This window comes from Salmo trutta, chromosome 31 (assembly GCF_901001165.1).
Source record: "Salmo trutta chromosome 31, fSalTru1.1, whole genome shotgun sequence".
NCBI lineage: Eukaryota > Metazoa > Chordata > Actinopteri > Salmoniformes > Salmonidae > Salmo > Salmo trutta.
This window is the reverse complement of record NC_042987.1, coordinates 33,289,403-33,303,618: the sequence shown is the minus strand read 5'-3', so window position 1 is coordinate 33,303,618 and position 14,216 is coordinate 33,289,403. Positions and strand designations below refer to the sequence as shown.

Below are 14,216 nucleotides of genomic sequence, written 5' to 3'. Positions count from 1 at the left end.
ACAGAGCAAACACAAGGGAAAATATCAATATTATTGTAGACATTTTCAGAAAAATCACACATTCTTTGTGAGTTGTATCACAATGGAAAGGAAGGAATTAAAAGTAAACAATCGTTACAATTAATTTCTTTCTTTTTTTTGTGGTTCTGACTAGCAGTAAGGCATTTAAAGGATAGTTTAGTGAAATTACATGCTTAGATTTGTTTCCTTACCTTGAAAGTTGTATATGGACAAGGAGAGACTGCAATCTACACTTTGGTTTTGTTAAACTAGCCACTGCCAACAAAGGCTAATATTAGCATATTCAGACTAAAAATCAATGAACATCAATCTCCCCCATATATTGATGCCCAAATCATCTTAAAATTATTTCAAACCAAGTCGTTGAACAATACAATCTATTTAACAGAGGATTTGGGCATGACATTTAAAAAGGTAAGGAAAGAAATATCGAACTATTTAATTTCACTGAACTATCCCTTTAATACTTCTGGTGAGACCTTTACAGAGAGATCTATTCAAAGTAATTGTTGACAAATGTTTAGGTCAATATCAACAAGCTTGGATGTTCACTACCGTTCAAAAGTTTAGGGTCACTTAGAAATGTCCTTGTTTTTGAAAGAAAATCACATTTTTGTCCATTAAAATAACCAGATCAGAAATACAGTGTAGACATGTTAATGCTGGCAGCTTCATTAAATAGTACCCGCAAAACACCAGTCTCAACATCAACAGTGAAGAGGCGACTCCGGGATGCTGGCCTAGGCAGAATTGCAAAAAAAAAAAAGCCATATCTCAGACTGGCCAATAAAATTAAAAGATTAAAATGGGCAAAAGAACACAGACACTGGCCAGCATCCCGGAGTCGCCTCTTCACTGTTGACGTTGAGACTGGTGTTTTGCGGGTGCTATTTAATGAAGCTGCCCGTTGAGGACTTGTGAGGCATCTGTTTCTCAAACTAGACTATCTAATGTACTTGTCCTCTTGAGCACCGGGGCCTCCCACTCCTCTTTCTATTCTGGTTAGAGACATTTTGCGCTGTTCTGTGAAGGGAGTAGCGCACAACGTTGTACCAGATCTTCAGTTTCTTGGCAATTTCTCACATGGAATAGTCTTCATTTCTCAGAACAAGAATAGACTGACGAGTTTCAGAAGAAAGTTCTTTGTTTCTGGCCATTTTCAGCCTGTAATCGAACCCACAAATGCTGATGCTCCAGATACTCAACTAGTCTAAAGAAGGCCAGTTTTATTGCTTCTTTAATCAGAGCCATCATAATTGCAAAAGGGTTTTCTAATGATCAATTAGCCTTTTAAAATGATAAACTTGGATTCGCTAGCACAACGTGCCATTGGAACACAGGAGTGATGGTTGCTGATAATGGATCTTTGTACGCCTATGTAGATATTCTATTAAAAAAATATATTAAAAAAAACTTTTCCCAGCTACAATAGTCATTTACAACATTTTAATTGACTTTTTTGTTGTTGCTTTTCTTTCAAAAACAAGGATATTTCTAAGTGACCCCAAACCTTTGAACGGTAGTGTATACTAGACAATACATCAGTTGTAAAACATGTAGTGTACAAATTGAAAAAACAGATATTAGAATTAGCTGTTAATCTCAGAGAATATAAAATACAATCAAAATGTGATATATTTTCAAAACAATTCCCTTTGATAAAAGCAGCATTTAGGTCAGGTGCAATGGTTTATAAATGTTACAAAAGGTATGGCATGATCTCATTCCCATCCATCACCTCACTTGGATATTCTAGGTCCGCTATTCTACAGAGATCAAATGTTTCATATGAGGAGACGGTACAGAATGTCACCTTTTATTTGAGGGTATTCTCATACATATCCGTTTTATCGTTTTAAGATTAAAGCACTTCATGTATTTAGTCCACCTATTTGAACGTTAAGTATTTGACGCCTTTAAAATGGGAGGACTAGATACATAAAGTGCTTTCATTTCTAAATGGTAAAACAGGTATATATGAAAATACCCTAAAATAAAAGATTCTGTACTGTCACCTCATATGAAACATTTGATCTCAAATCCAAAATGCGAGTATAGAGCTGAATTAAAACGTTGTAGCTTCAGCGTCCAAATAAATACGTACAGGAGTGTACGTGCACACACCCACCAGGTTTTTTTCTGGATCAAAATTGGGGTTAGGTGGTGGCTGTGATGGGGGTGTGGTGAATAGTGCGGTTGCCGACTGAAAATTTTAGAGGCCCTCTTGGTCCGCAGAAAAAAATGTCCTGCAATTCTACACATTTGTCATGATGTGAGAGAAAAATAATTTTCAGCAAATCTACACATTTTGCCATGGCTTATGCGTTGTTATGCTATCGGAGTGACTCAAACATAACTAAATCAATGGGGGCCCCATGCCATGACAAAAATACTGAATGAATAATTTTTCGAATTTTTGATTCTCCCTAACGGGCTAGATTTTATTTGGGTGATTGTTAGTTCTCAAAGATCATCATATTTTTTATATATATATATATATATATATATATATATATATATATATATATATATATATATATATATATATATATATATCTGGTTTAAGTCATTTAAGTTTACACTGAAAATGTTTTCCCATCCCAATAATTTTGTATTAAGTCCTGCCTAAGACTTTTCTATGCCGAAAAACCCTGCATACACACGCACAAACACACAGGCACCAGATGAACTCAAGTGTTCAGGTTTTACAAGGGTCACGGACACTCACATACTTCCACAGGAAGAATTACATTCATAAAGCGTAGCAAATTCTCAGAGAAACACAGCAATATATTATTGGTACATTGGAATGTTATTCAATCTTGGCAAATACAGTAGTACCACTCACGCTTAAAACAGACACACAGTGCTTTCAAAATGCATAATCTGGGTGTGTTGATAAAAAAAAAAAAATCCCTCCATTTCCCTCAGTACGGTCCTGTTCACACATGTTCTCTTTAACTCTTGACATTTCGTTGGAGCAGCAATCAAGGCAGGTGAGAAAGTGTTAGTGGACGATTCCATAGTTCTTAGTCTTTGTGAAGATGAAAAATCAACCAGTGGTGAGTGCAAGGCAAGCCCTGTATTGGAAAGACATCATCTTTGGGCCTCTACACCAAGGCTCAACTAATAGCAAAAAGAGGGTTATAAGTACCCAGTATGGGGCAGCCTGTCAGTAGTCGCATTGCTGGGGTTCTATGTGTGCTTTGGGGGTTATGGGTAAGGATGGAGCAGTTATGGTCTAGTTATGGTCAAGAAGTTGACAGGATCACAGTCTGATTGCAAGCTCATGATGTGATTTCACATGATTATTTTTGTTTAGTCCTGGATATGGGGCTAGTTGTCCAGGCAATGGAAGGTTCTAGACTCGATATTGGTTATAAACCAGGTCAGTTGTCCAGGCAATGGAAGGTTCTAGACTCGATATGGGTTATAAACCAGGTCAGTTGTCCAGGCAATGGAAGGTTCTAGACTCGATATTGGTTATAAACCAGGTCAGTTGTCCAGGCAATGGAAGGTTCTAGACTCGATATTGGTTATAAACTAGAGCCGGGACGATATCAGTATTGCGATACTTGTTATTATCTTGGAAAAGAAAAACGAAGCAGATTTAACTTCTTTAGGAAAACAGCCCATATGTTGGAGTCACAATTATTTATTTTCCTAGCTATAGATGGGTAAGCTGACAATGTCACGAAAACGATGCGCACTCTTCAAATGGGGCAGAAGTCTGAGTTGTTGTGATTCTGGATGGCCAGATAGATACCAACAATGACAAGAAACTGCCATGTGGGGAATCGCAAGTGACTCATTTCAGGTAGTTTCATCTTCTTGATACCATGTCTTGTTTTGAGGTGTTTTGACTGATTTCATGTCAATGCTAATATGGCTCAAATTCGCTAGCTAGCTAACAACTGTTACGATGTATTTGAGAGAAGTGCTCATTGTGCAAATGGATTTTGGTTTTCAATAAACATTGGAGAATAAATATAGTTGACATGTTGTCAACAATCTAAGCCAACCTGTCTGTTTTTCCCCATAGTTACTCAACAACCAATCTGCCTATTGCACACAATATTTTACTTACAGCAGGTTTTTAAAATACCTAAGAGTTTGGTCTGCTTCATGTTTTCATTTTTGCCATGGAAAAAATATTGCGATACTGGTATCATCACAGCCCTACTGGTCCAGGCAAAGGAAGGTTCTATACTTGATACTGGTTATAAACCTGTCAATGGTCCAGGGAATGGAAGGTTCGAGACTGGGTACTGTATGCCTCCCGAGTGGCACAGCGGTCTAAGACACTGCATCGCAGTGCTAGTGGCATCACTAGAGACCCTGGTTCGATCCCGGGCTGTATCACAACTGGCCATGATCAGGAGTACCATAGGGCGGCGCACAATTGGCCCAGCGTCGTCCGGGTTAGGGGAGGGTTTGGCCGGGTTAGGCCGTCATTGTAAATAAGAATTTGTTATTAACTGACTTGCCTCGTTAAATAAAACTTTTTTTTGTGATCATGTGTCACATGCTGACAGTGTGGTGGGGGGTGCTGGTGGTGTAGGTGACGGTAGCAGGTTTGGGGGGCCAGTCGGGGTCCTCCTGCAGCTCCTGGGCGACTTGCATGTAGCGCACTCTGGGGGTCTTCCCCTTCTGACAGAACAGCCAGGAGAGGAACGCCGTGCACCAACGCTCATTAGCAGACTAGAAATAGTACATACACAAATCAAACAAGAAAACAGCATAGACCACAGTAGGGTGATTCCTCACCAAACGAGAAAAAAAGGGGGGGGGAAAGACTTGGTTTGGGGGATTTTCACGAAATTGACTACATAGAAAGGTCCTTTGGAGGAAGGATTTGACACAGAGGGGTGTGAAATTATTGACACCCTTGATAAAGATGAGCAATAATGACTGTATGAAATAAATTATTCAAATACTGAGCTATAATGTATGTTCCAAAAAAATTGGGAAATTAAACAATTACTCAGAGAAATATTTTTTTTAAGTAGTAATAATTTTTTTTCTCCACAAAGGTAGGGGTAAAAATTATTAACACCCCTAAAGATTCTAATAAATAAAGTAGTCAAAAGTTAAGTATTTGGTCCCATATTCCTAGCATGCAATGACTACATCAAGCTTGTGACTCTACAAATGTGTAGGATGCATTTGCAGTTCGTTTTGGTAGTGTTGCAGATTATTTTGTGCCCAATAGAAATGAATGGTAAATAACATATTGTGTCATTTTGGAGTCAAAATGACAATACAAGAATATGTTTCTAAACACTTCTACATTAATGTGGATGCTACCATGATTACATCTGAATCAATTGTGAATAATGATCAGTGAGAAAGTTAGAGGGTCAAAGATCATACCCCCAAGACACACTAACCTCCCGTTATTGAGAATTGTGAGAGGTTTGAATTACTTATTTTATAGTCATTATTGTTCATCTTTATCAAGAGTGTCAATATTTTCAAACCCCACTGTCTATTTGACATTTGTATCTTAAAGCATGATTGAGAAATAATTAATTGAAGTCCATAATGTTTGATCTGTAGGGGCTACAAAGCAAAAAATGGGTGTCATATGAAGCTTTACCACTTGCTATGTAATATGAGTAGTATTTTGTTTTTAATAACAATTCATTACATACATTCATGAATATAAAAAAATATCAGCTTTAATATTTAAAAAATATAAACTGGGTGGTTCGATCTACTTTTAGTGTTATGATCCAATTTGTTAGCGTTACCAACAGAGTGAATGTGAAAATGGATTCTAAATGGTCGCCCTCTGCTGGTGATTTGCAGGATGTGCAATGATGCAAGTAAAAGGACGGCTGTGATTGGTTAGATCGCCTACTATGCCAATTTCTCTGTATAAAATGGGCCATAACAGAGAGCAGTGGTACTCCTTAGTTTATTGAATATATATATTGTTCCCTGGACGGCAGATAGATGGCAGTATGGCGCAGCTGTTGAACAGAAAGGCCGAAATAGAATGTAACTGCTCTGCTGCAGCTCAATTACGCTTTAACCTGTTTAGGATGGGGGCAGTATTTTCACGGCCGGATAAAAAACGTACCCGATTTAATCTGGTTATTACTCCTGCCCAGAAACTAGAATATGCATATAATTATTTGATTTGGATAGAAAACACCCTAAAGTTTCTAAAACTGTTTGAATGGTGTCTGTGAGTATAACAGAACTCATATGGCAGGCCAAAACCTGAGAAGATTCCATACAGGAAGTGCCCTGTCTGACCATTTCTTGTCCTTCTATAGCCTCTTTATCGAAAATAGAGGATCTCTGCTGTAACGTGACATTTTCTAAGGCTCCCTTAGGCTCTCAGAAGGCGCCAGAATGGGGAATGATGACTCTGCAGTCCCTGGGCGAAAAACAGTAGGGGTTTTGGAAAGTGGTCGTTCTGAGAACAATGACATGGGTGCGGGCGTGCATGTGAAGACTCCATTTTCTATTTTCAGTGTTTGAACGAAAACAAGGTCTCCCGGTCGGAATATTATCGCTATTTTACGAGAAAAATCGCATAAAAATGGATTTTAAACAGCGTTTGACATGCTTCGAAGTACGGTAATGGAATATTTTGAAATTTTTTGTCACGATACGCGCCGGCGCGTCACCCTTCGGATAGTGTCTTGAACGCAAGAACAAAACGCAGCTATTTGGATATAACTATGGATTATTTGGAACCAAAACAACATTGGGTGTTGAAGTAGAAGTCCTGGGAGTGCATTCTGATGAAGAACAGCAAAGGTAATACCATTTTTCTTATAGTAAATCTGAGTTTGGTGAGTGCCAAACTTGGTGGGTGTCAAAATAGCTAGCCATGATGGCCGGGCTATCTACTCAGAATATTGCAAAATGTGCTTTCACCGAAAAGCTATTTTAAAATCGGACACCGCGATTGCATAAAGGAGTTCTGTATCTATAATTCTTAAAATAATTGTTTTGTTTTTTGTGAACGTTTATCATGAGTAATTTAGTAAATTCACTGGAAGTTTTCGGTGGGTATGCTAGTTCTGAACGTCACATGCTAATGTAAAAAGCTGTTTTTTGATATAAATATGAACTTGATTGAACAAAACATGCATGTATTGTATAACAATGTCCTAGGAGTGTCATCTGATGAAGATCATCAAAGGTTAGTGCTGCATTTAGCTGTGGTTTTGGTTTTTGTGACATTATATGCTAGCTTGAAAAATGGGTGTGTGATTATTTCTGGCTGGGTACTCTCCTGACATAATCTAATGTTTTGTTTTCGTTGTAAAGCCTTTTTGAAATCGGACAATGTGGTTAGATAAAGGAGAGTTTTGTCTTTAAAATGGTGTAAAATAGTCATATGTTTGAAAAATTTAAGTTTTTGGATTTTTGAGGTGTTTGTAATTCGCGCCACGCTCTATCATTGGATATTGGCGAGGCGTTCCGCTAGCGGAACATCTAGATGTAAGAGGTTTTAAGATACAAAGGTTAAATATATATCAACAATCCTTTCTCCAAAAGGAACCTTCTATGTATTACATTTAGTAAAAATCCCCCAAATCATGGTATTTTTTTCCATAGTTTCGTGAGGAATCACCCAGTATCAGCATAGACCAAAGTTGCCTTTAGTGGCGTACAATTCTACACATGTTGCTAATCTCATGTTATTTTACACATTTTGCAATGAGGCTAAGAGAAAATGTTGCTGCTTCAAGGCTAATTTCCAGCAGTTCTACACATATTGGCATGGGGCAGAGACAAAAATGCGCAGTTGTATAGTTAATAGCATGCTATTCTACACATTTTGCAATGAGGCTGAGAGAATTTTGCATTTTTACAGCAAATGTCCTGTAATTCTCAACATTTTTGCTATGGCTTATGACCTGTTCATATGCTTTCTGGGGAGGGGGATTGGAGACCTCCAGGGTTCGGGGGGGGGGGGGGGGGGGGGGTTACCTTGCTGTGGTGTTAGGTATGCCAGTGGTTGCTTTTCAAATGCTACAGAAAGTATTTTTATTTCTAGTAATAATGCATGATACAGAGCATTCGGTAAGTATTCAGACCCTGACCTTTTCCACATTTTGTTACGTTACAGCCTTATTCTAAAATTGATTAAATTGTTTTCCCCCCTCATCAATCTACACACAATACCCCATAATGACAAAGCAAAAACAGATTTTTAGAAGATTTATAAAAAAAATGAAAAATCACATTTACATAAGTATTCAGACCCTTTACTCAGTACTTTGTTGAAGCACCTTTGGCAGCGATTACAGCCTTGAGTGTTTTTGGGTATGATGCTATAAGCTTGTCACACCTGTATTTAGGGCGTTTCTCCCATTCTTCTCTGCAGATCCTCTCAAGCTGGGGTGGCAGGTAGCCTAGTGGTTAGAGCGTTGGGTCAGTAACCGAAAGGTTACTAGATCAAATCCCCGAGCTGCCCTTGAACAGGGCAGTTAAGCCCACTGTTCCTAGGCCGTCATTGTAAATAAGAATTTGTTCTTAACTGACTAAATAAATAAAAAGCTCTGTCAGGTTGGATGGGGAGTGGTGCTGCACAGCTATTTTCAGGTCTCTCCAGAGATGTTCAATCGGGTTCAAGTCCGGGCTCTGGCTGGGACATTCAGAGACTTGTCACAAAGCCACTTCTGCGTTGCCTTGGCTGTGTGCTTAGGATTGTTGTCTTGTTGGAAGGTGAACCTTTGCCCCAGTCTGGGGTCCTGAGCAGGTTTTCATCAGGGATCTCTCTGTACTTTGCTCCATTCATCTTTCTCTTGATCCTGACTAGTCTCACAGTCTCTGCCGCTGAATAACATCCCCACAGCATGATGCTACCACCACCACGCTTCACCGTAGGGATGGTGCCAGGTTTCCTCCACCGTGACTCTTGGCATTCAGGCCAAAGAGTTCAATCTTGGTTTCATCAGACCAGAGATTCTTGTTTCTCGTGGTCTGAGACTCTTTAGGTGCCTTTTGGCAAACTCCAAGTGGGCTGTCATGTGACTTTTACTGAGGAGTGGCTTCCGTCTGGCCACTCTACCATAAAGGCCTAATTGTTGGAGTGCGGCAGAGATGGTTGACTTTCTGGAAGGTTCTCCCATCTCCACGGAGGAACACTGGAGCTCTGTCAGAGTGACCATCGGGTTCTTGGTTATCTCCCTGACCAAGGCCCTTCTCCCCCGATTGCTCAGTTTGGCCGGGCGGCCAGCTCTAGGAAGAGTCTTGGTGGTTCCAAACTTCTTCCATTTAAGAATGATGGAGGCCACTGTGTTCTTGGGGACCTTCAATGCTGCAGAAATGTTTTGCTACCTTTCTCCAGATCTGTGCCTTGCCACAATCCTGTCTCGGAGCTATACGGACAATTACTTCAACCTCACTGCTTGGTTTTTGCTCTGACATGCACTGTCAACTGTTGGACCTTATATAGACAGGTGTGTACCTTTCCAAATCATGTCCAATCAATTGAATTTACCACAGGTAAACATCTCAAGGATGATCAATGGAAACAGGAGGCACCGGAGCTCAATTTCAAGTCTCACAGCAAAGGGTCTGAATAATGTCTCCTGACCCCTCCTGTCTCAGCCTCCAGTATTTATGCTGCAGTAGTTTATGTGTCGGGGGGCTAGGGTCAGTCTGTTATATCTGGAGTATTTCTCCTGTCTTTTCCGGTGTCCTGTGTGAATTTAAGTATGCCCTCTCTAATTCTCTCTTTCTTTTTCTCTCTCGGAGGACCTGAGCCCTAGGACCATGCCTCAGGACTACCTGGCATGATGACTCCTTGCTGTCCCCAGTCCACCTGGCCGTGCTGCTGCTCCAGTTTCAACTGATCTGCCTGCGGCTATGGAACCCTGACATGTTCACCGGACGTGCCATCTGTCCCAGACCTGTTGTTTTCAACTCTCTAGAGACAGCAGGAGCGGTAGAGATATCATCAATGATCGGCTATGAAAAGCCAACTGACACTTACTCTTGAGGTGCTGACTTGTTGCACCCTCGACAACTACTGTGATTATTATTATTTGACCATGCTGGTCATTTATGAACATTTGAACATCTTGGCCATGTTCTGTTATAATCTCCACCCGGCACAGCCAGAAGAGGACTGGCCACCCCTCATAGCCTGGTTCCTCTCTAGGTTTTGGCCTTTCTAGGGAGTTTTTCCTAGCCACCGTGCTGCTATACCTGCATTGCTTGCTGTTTGGGGTTTTAGGCTGGGTTTCTGTACAGCACTTTGAGATATCAGCTGATGTAAGAAGGGCTATATAAATACATTTGATTTGATTATGTAAATAAGGTATTGCCGTTTAGTTTTTTTATAAATTAACAGACATTTCTACAAGCCTGTTTTCGATTTTGTCATTATGGTGTATTGTGTGTAAATTGATGAGGAAAATGTTTTATTTAATCCATTTTAGAATAAGGCTGTAACGTAACAAAATGTGGAAAAAGTCAAGGTGTCTGAATACTTTCCGAATGCACTGTATATTAGACTAAATATCTGTGTAGGACAATAATTGCTAAAAACACGATATCGGTATCAATATCAATATCTTTCATACCTGATATTAAGATTATATTTTATTTCCAAAATTATCTGCCACTTAAACTCAAGGCATGCTTGAGAAGATTTGCAGATATTTCTGCAAAGCAGTTTTTAAAATATTGGTCATGTCTATTACGGCCCATAAAATAATGGTTCTCGAACTGAATGGTTCCATATCTATCATTCTTAGTAATTTAAATGTCACTTATTTCTCAGCTTATTCAATCATAAAAAAGACAAAACAAATGAATTGAATATCAAGCCCCTCAGAAGCCAGAGCAAGGATCAATGTATCAACGTTGTGCATGCATGGGGGGTAGGGAAGGACAACTACTATGGGTCATAGGGGGGGGGGGGGGGGGGGGGGGGGGTAAAGGGAGGGACAACTACTATGGGTCTTAGTGGGGGGGGAAAGGGAGGAACAACTACTAGATCTACAAAGCGAAAGAGAACAAAATAAATACGCAAAGCCTAAACATTCCCAACCTGAGGTGTGAGAGTAGCGGAGGTGACGGCCATGCCATCGCTGCCCCCCTGCTTGTCTCGACTGAACACCAGCTTCCATAAGATGATGTCAAGGACCAAAGTCTAAGGAAGATTTCATTGGGCAGGAGTGAAAAGAAAATGGCTGCTGATCGTCCATACTTAGGGGGTGATGATCAGGTTACGATCAAAGACAAGGATGTCACTCAGAACAACAGTCAAAAATAAAAACACACATTATTTAAGAAATATTGATTCAATGTGGTTGTTATATTTGATTATTGAGGGATTGTATCAATTGATTGGATTGGTGTCATTTAATAATCACAAATGTCTACATGCAAGATTCTCAACAAGCTGAATCCTGTAGAGACAGATTGTAGGGTGAATACACATGAAGTTCCCTATAGCATACTGTACCTCCAATAGGAAAGACACAGCAGCGTTCACTAGGACAATGATGACCACTGTTACGCGCCATTCATGGGGAACACACACAATCTACGGGGAAAGAGCGTAATGGGATGGGGTTAGCTAGTCTCAAGACAAAAGCGTCACAAGGCAAAGTATACACTACACCACATCATGCCAGGCAATGGCAGCCATTTTGGGTCGGACATTTTGTCTCACTCACCTCCAGGAAATTGTCGATGGCAGGAACAGGATACAGCATGATCATGAAGAGGAATATGTACAGAGCCATACAGGATAGCATGAACGGCCCTATGACATTGGTTCAAACAAAATTAGGTCACAAGTAACTAGGCCATTTTGCTGCTCATATGGACAATTTAATTTAATCAGAGTCTGGGTCAATTCCATTTAAATTCCAGTAAATTCTGGAAGTACACTGAAATTCCAATTCCAATTCTCTTCAATGCTTTTCAATGAGGAACATTTGGAAATGAAAATAGAATTTGGTTAACTTTCTGAAATGACTGGAATTAAAGCCCAGATTGACAAATCAATACAGTAAGCCATAGCTTCATAGCAAATGTTAGCTCTATGTCAAACAATAACATTAGCATCTTAAATCTGCTGTTGCTGTGGATTCAAACACAGTTGACAATACACAAGTGGAGCTTACAGTTTTTATAGCTTGGCTGTCTGAAAGGTTTTCCCTTGGAGAAGATGATGGCCACTGCCAGGTATTGGAAGGAGGAGACGTAGAAGAGTGTAGTGTTCTCATAGTTTTTGATGTTCTTGTGGTCGACATGTGACGTTATGTTGGGACCATGGGTGAGATTGGCACTGGAAACATTACAGGCACTGTTGAAGAGAAACTTGGGTTAGCATGAAGATAACTTTCTTGGACATAATTACATGGCCCAGCTATTGTACCTCAGATTGTTTCCAAGATATTCCAAGATCGCAACTGTCGTCCAGAGCAAATGTTTAAGGGTCTATTGACCTTTGGATGGACTTCCTAGGTGGACTGGTGGTGTACCCCTTATCAATCCCTTAGACCCCCAGATAACCTTCTTGGACTTCTGGATTGGGTTGTTGAACCATCTGAGGTCGTGTCCTAGAATTCTTTTTTGGACCTTCCATATACAGTAAGTGACTCAGATCACTTTTTGGACAATCAGATAAATATTTTGGATAATCAATAGGGGTATCCCTGATCATTTTGTTGGACCATCAGATAATATTTTGGATCATATATATGGTCCAGATTACCTTTTGGACCATCAGATAACTTTTGGGGTCATAAATAGCCAAATAGGTGTCCCAGATTCCTTCCCCCACAGCCCAGGCAGTGCAGTACTCACTCTGAGAGGGGCGTCCATTTCTCGTACCAGTTCTGGCCCCGGACCCAGAGGAAGGCCAGGACCTGGAAGGCCAGACAGGTGAGGATCTGGGTCAGCACGGAGAACAGCAGAGGGCCTGAGATTAGACTGGACGGGGGGCGCCGTGCCACCAGAACCTTCCACGCCGGGTTCAGACTCACTTACAATAAATAATGAACAATAGGAAATCAATAAAATGGCAGTACATTTTTTTCAATCAATTTTAGTCATTCATTTCAGTGATACAGCACTGATACAGCAATTAGGATGTGAATATTTGAGTCCCCATAAAGAAACTATCAATGTCTGCTTGGATACTCAACTCAAGTAATGCCGGTTAAAGCATTCTGGAGACAGGTTTCTATTACTCACTTGTGAAGGCAATGATCAGAATGATAGCAACGTCAATGAAGAGGAACTGGAAGTCTCCCAGGTTGCTGAGGATCTACAACATGGAGACACAACCCCTTAAAACTGATCTCAAACCAGTCATTACCATATTCGTCAGTTGATCATAGCAGCTACACTTATCTCAAACCAGCTGTTATCATGTTTGTCAGTTGAGCTTAGTAGCTAAACTGATCTGGGACTAGTACTCACAGAGTAGAGGAGCGTGACACTGAGGTACTGGATGATGCTGTACAGGGCCATGAACTTGAACACACAGAAGGAGGTGATGAGAGCAGCTCGCCCCTCTCTGTGGAGAAACAACAGGCCATCATTCAGCCTGGCAACTCTGAGACTACTTTGATACAGCACTTCAGATACTTCAACAGATACATTTTATTCCACAGACAGATATTTCACTGGTACTTGTGCCAAGTAATTTATAACAACTGTCAAATAAAGAGACATTTGACATTGTTGATGAAAAGGGATGCTAGTTCCTCTATAGGTTTATTCCAAGATTCCTGCCTTCAAGGGAGTTGTCCCTGGCCACTGTGCTTTTGCCTTTGCATTGCTTGCTCTTTGGGGCTTTAGGTAACTGTAAAGCACTGTGACAACGGATGACGTAAAAAGGGCTTTATAAAAAAACATCTGATTGATGCTACAGTACCTAATGAGGTTGGGCACACAGGAGATGTTGGCGATGGAGGAGGTGAAGGGGGAGGCGACTGAGGCCTCCAGCTCTGACAGAGAAATCCCACTGTGAGCTCTCTTTAGGGCCTGGAGATAGCAAAGGGAGGAGGGGAGGTCACTCAATCGGCTCCAAATAATTGCTTGGAACATTGGTTGTGGGTTTAATTCCCGTGGAGGCCAGGTGAAAGGTACAGAGCCATACAGGATAGCATGAATAGCCTGTCTGGTAAAATACATTTTATAGCAGAGTTTTAAGAGGGCGGCATTACAGGAAAGAGACGTCTGTTCCTAATAGTGGC

The 14,216-nt window shown here is 40.5% G+C and overlaps 1 protein-coding gene and 1 long non-coding RNA gene across 3 annotated transcripts in view; one reads left to right on the top strand and one right to left on the bottom strand.

Moving 5' to 3' along the window:
• The first annotated feature begins 3,182 nt into the window (after window positions 1-3,182).
• On the top strand, window positions 3,183-3,615 carry LOC115170035 (uncharacterized). The gene is made up of 2 exons (XR_003870964.1): window positions 3,183-3,379; window positions 3,486-3,615. It is a non-coding gene; the product is annotated as an uncharacterized LOC115170035 (long non-coding RNA).
• A 908-nt stretch (window positions 3,616-4,523) lies between these two features.
• Window positions 4,524-14,216, bottom strand: part of LOC115170034 (probable cation-transporting ATPase 13A3) — a 37,860-nt gene continuing 28,167 nt past the window's right edge. Inside the window, exons 25-33 of one of the 2 annotated variants that reach the window (XM_029726269.1) lie at window positions 13,895-14,004; window positions 13,438-13,534; window positions 13,210-13,282; window positions 12,820-12,997; window positions 12,135-12,316; window positions 11,682-11,770; window positions 11,468-11,548; window positions 11,051-11,152; window positions 4,524-4,722 (exon numbers count right to left, since the gene is read on the bottom strand). In XM_029726269.1, coding sequence (XP_029582129.1) covers window positions 4,543-4,722; window positions 11,051-11,152; window positions 11,468-11,548; window positions 11,682-11,770; window positions 12,135-12,316; window positions 12,820-12,997; window positions 13,210-13,282; window positions 13,438-13,534; window positions 13,895-14,004 — 1,092 coding nt within the window. In that variant the 3' untranslated portion in view covers window positions 4,524-4,542. The remainder of the gene's footprint in view (window positions 4,723-11,050; window positions 11,153-11,467; window positions 11,549-11,681; window positions 11,771-12,134; window positions 12,317-12,819; window positions 12,998-13,209; window positions 13,283-13,437; window positions 13,535-13,894; window positions 14,005-14,216) is intronic. The other variant, XM_029726270.1, reaches the window with a different exon arrangement.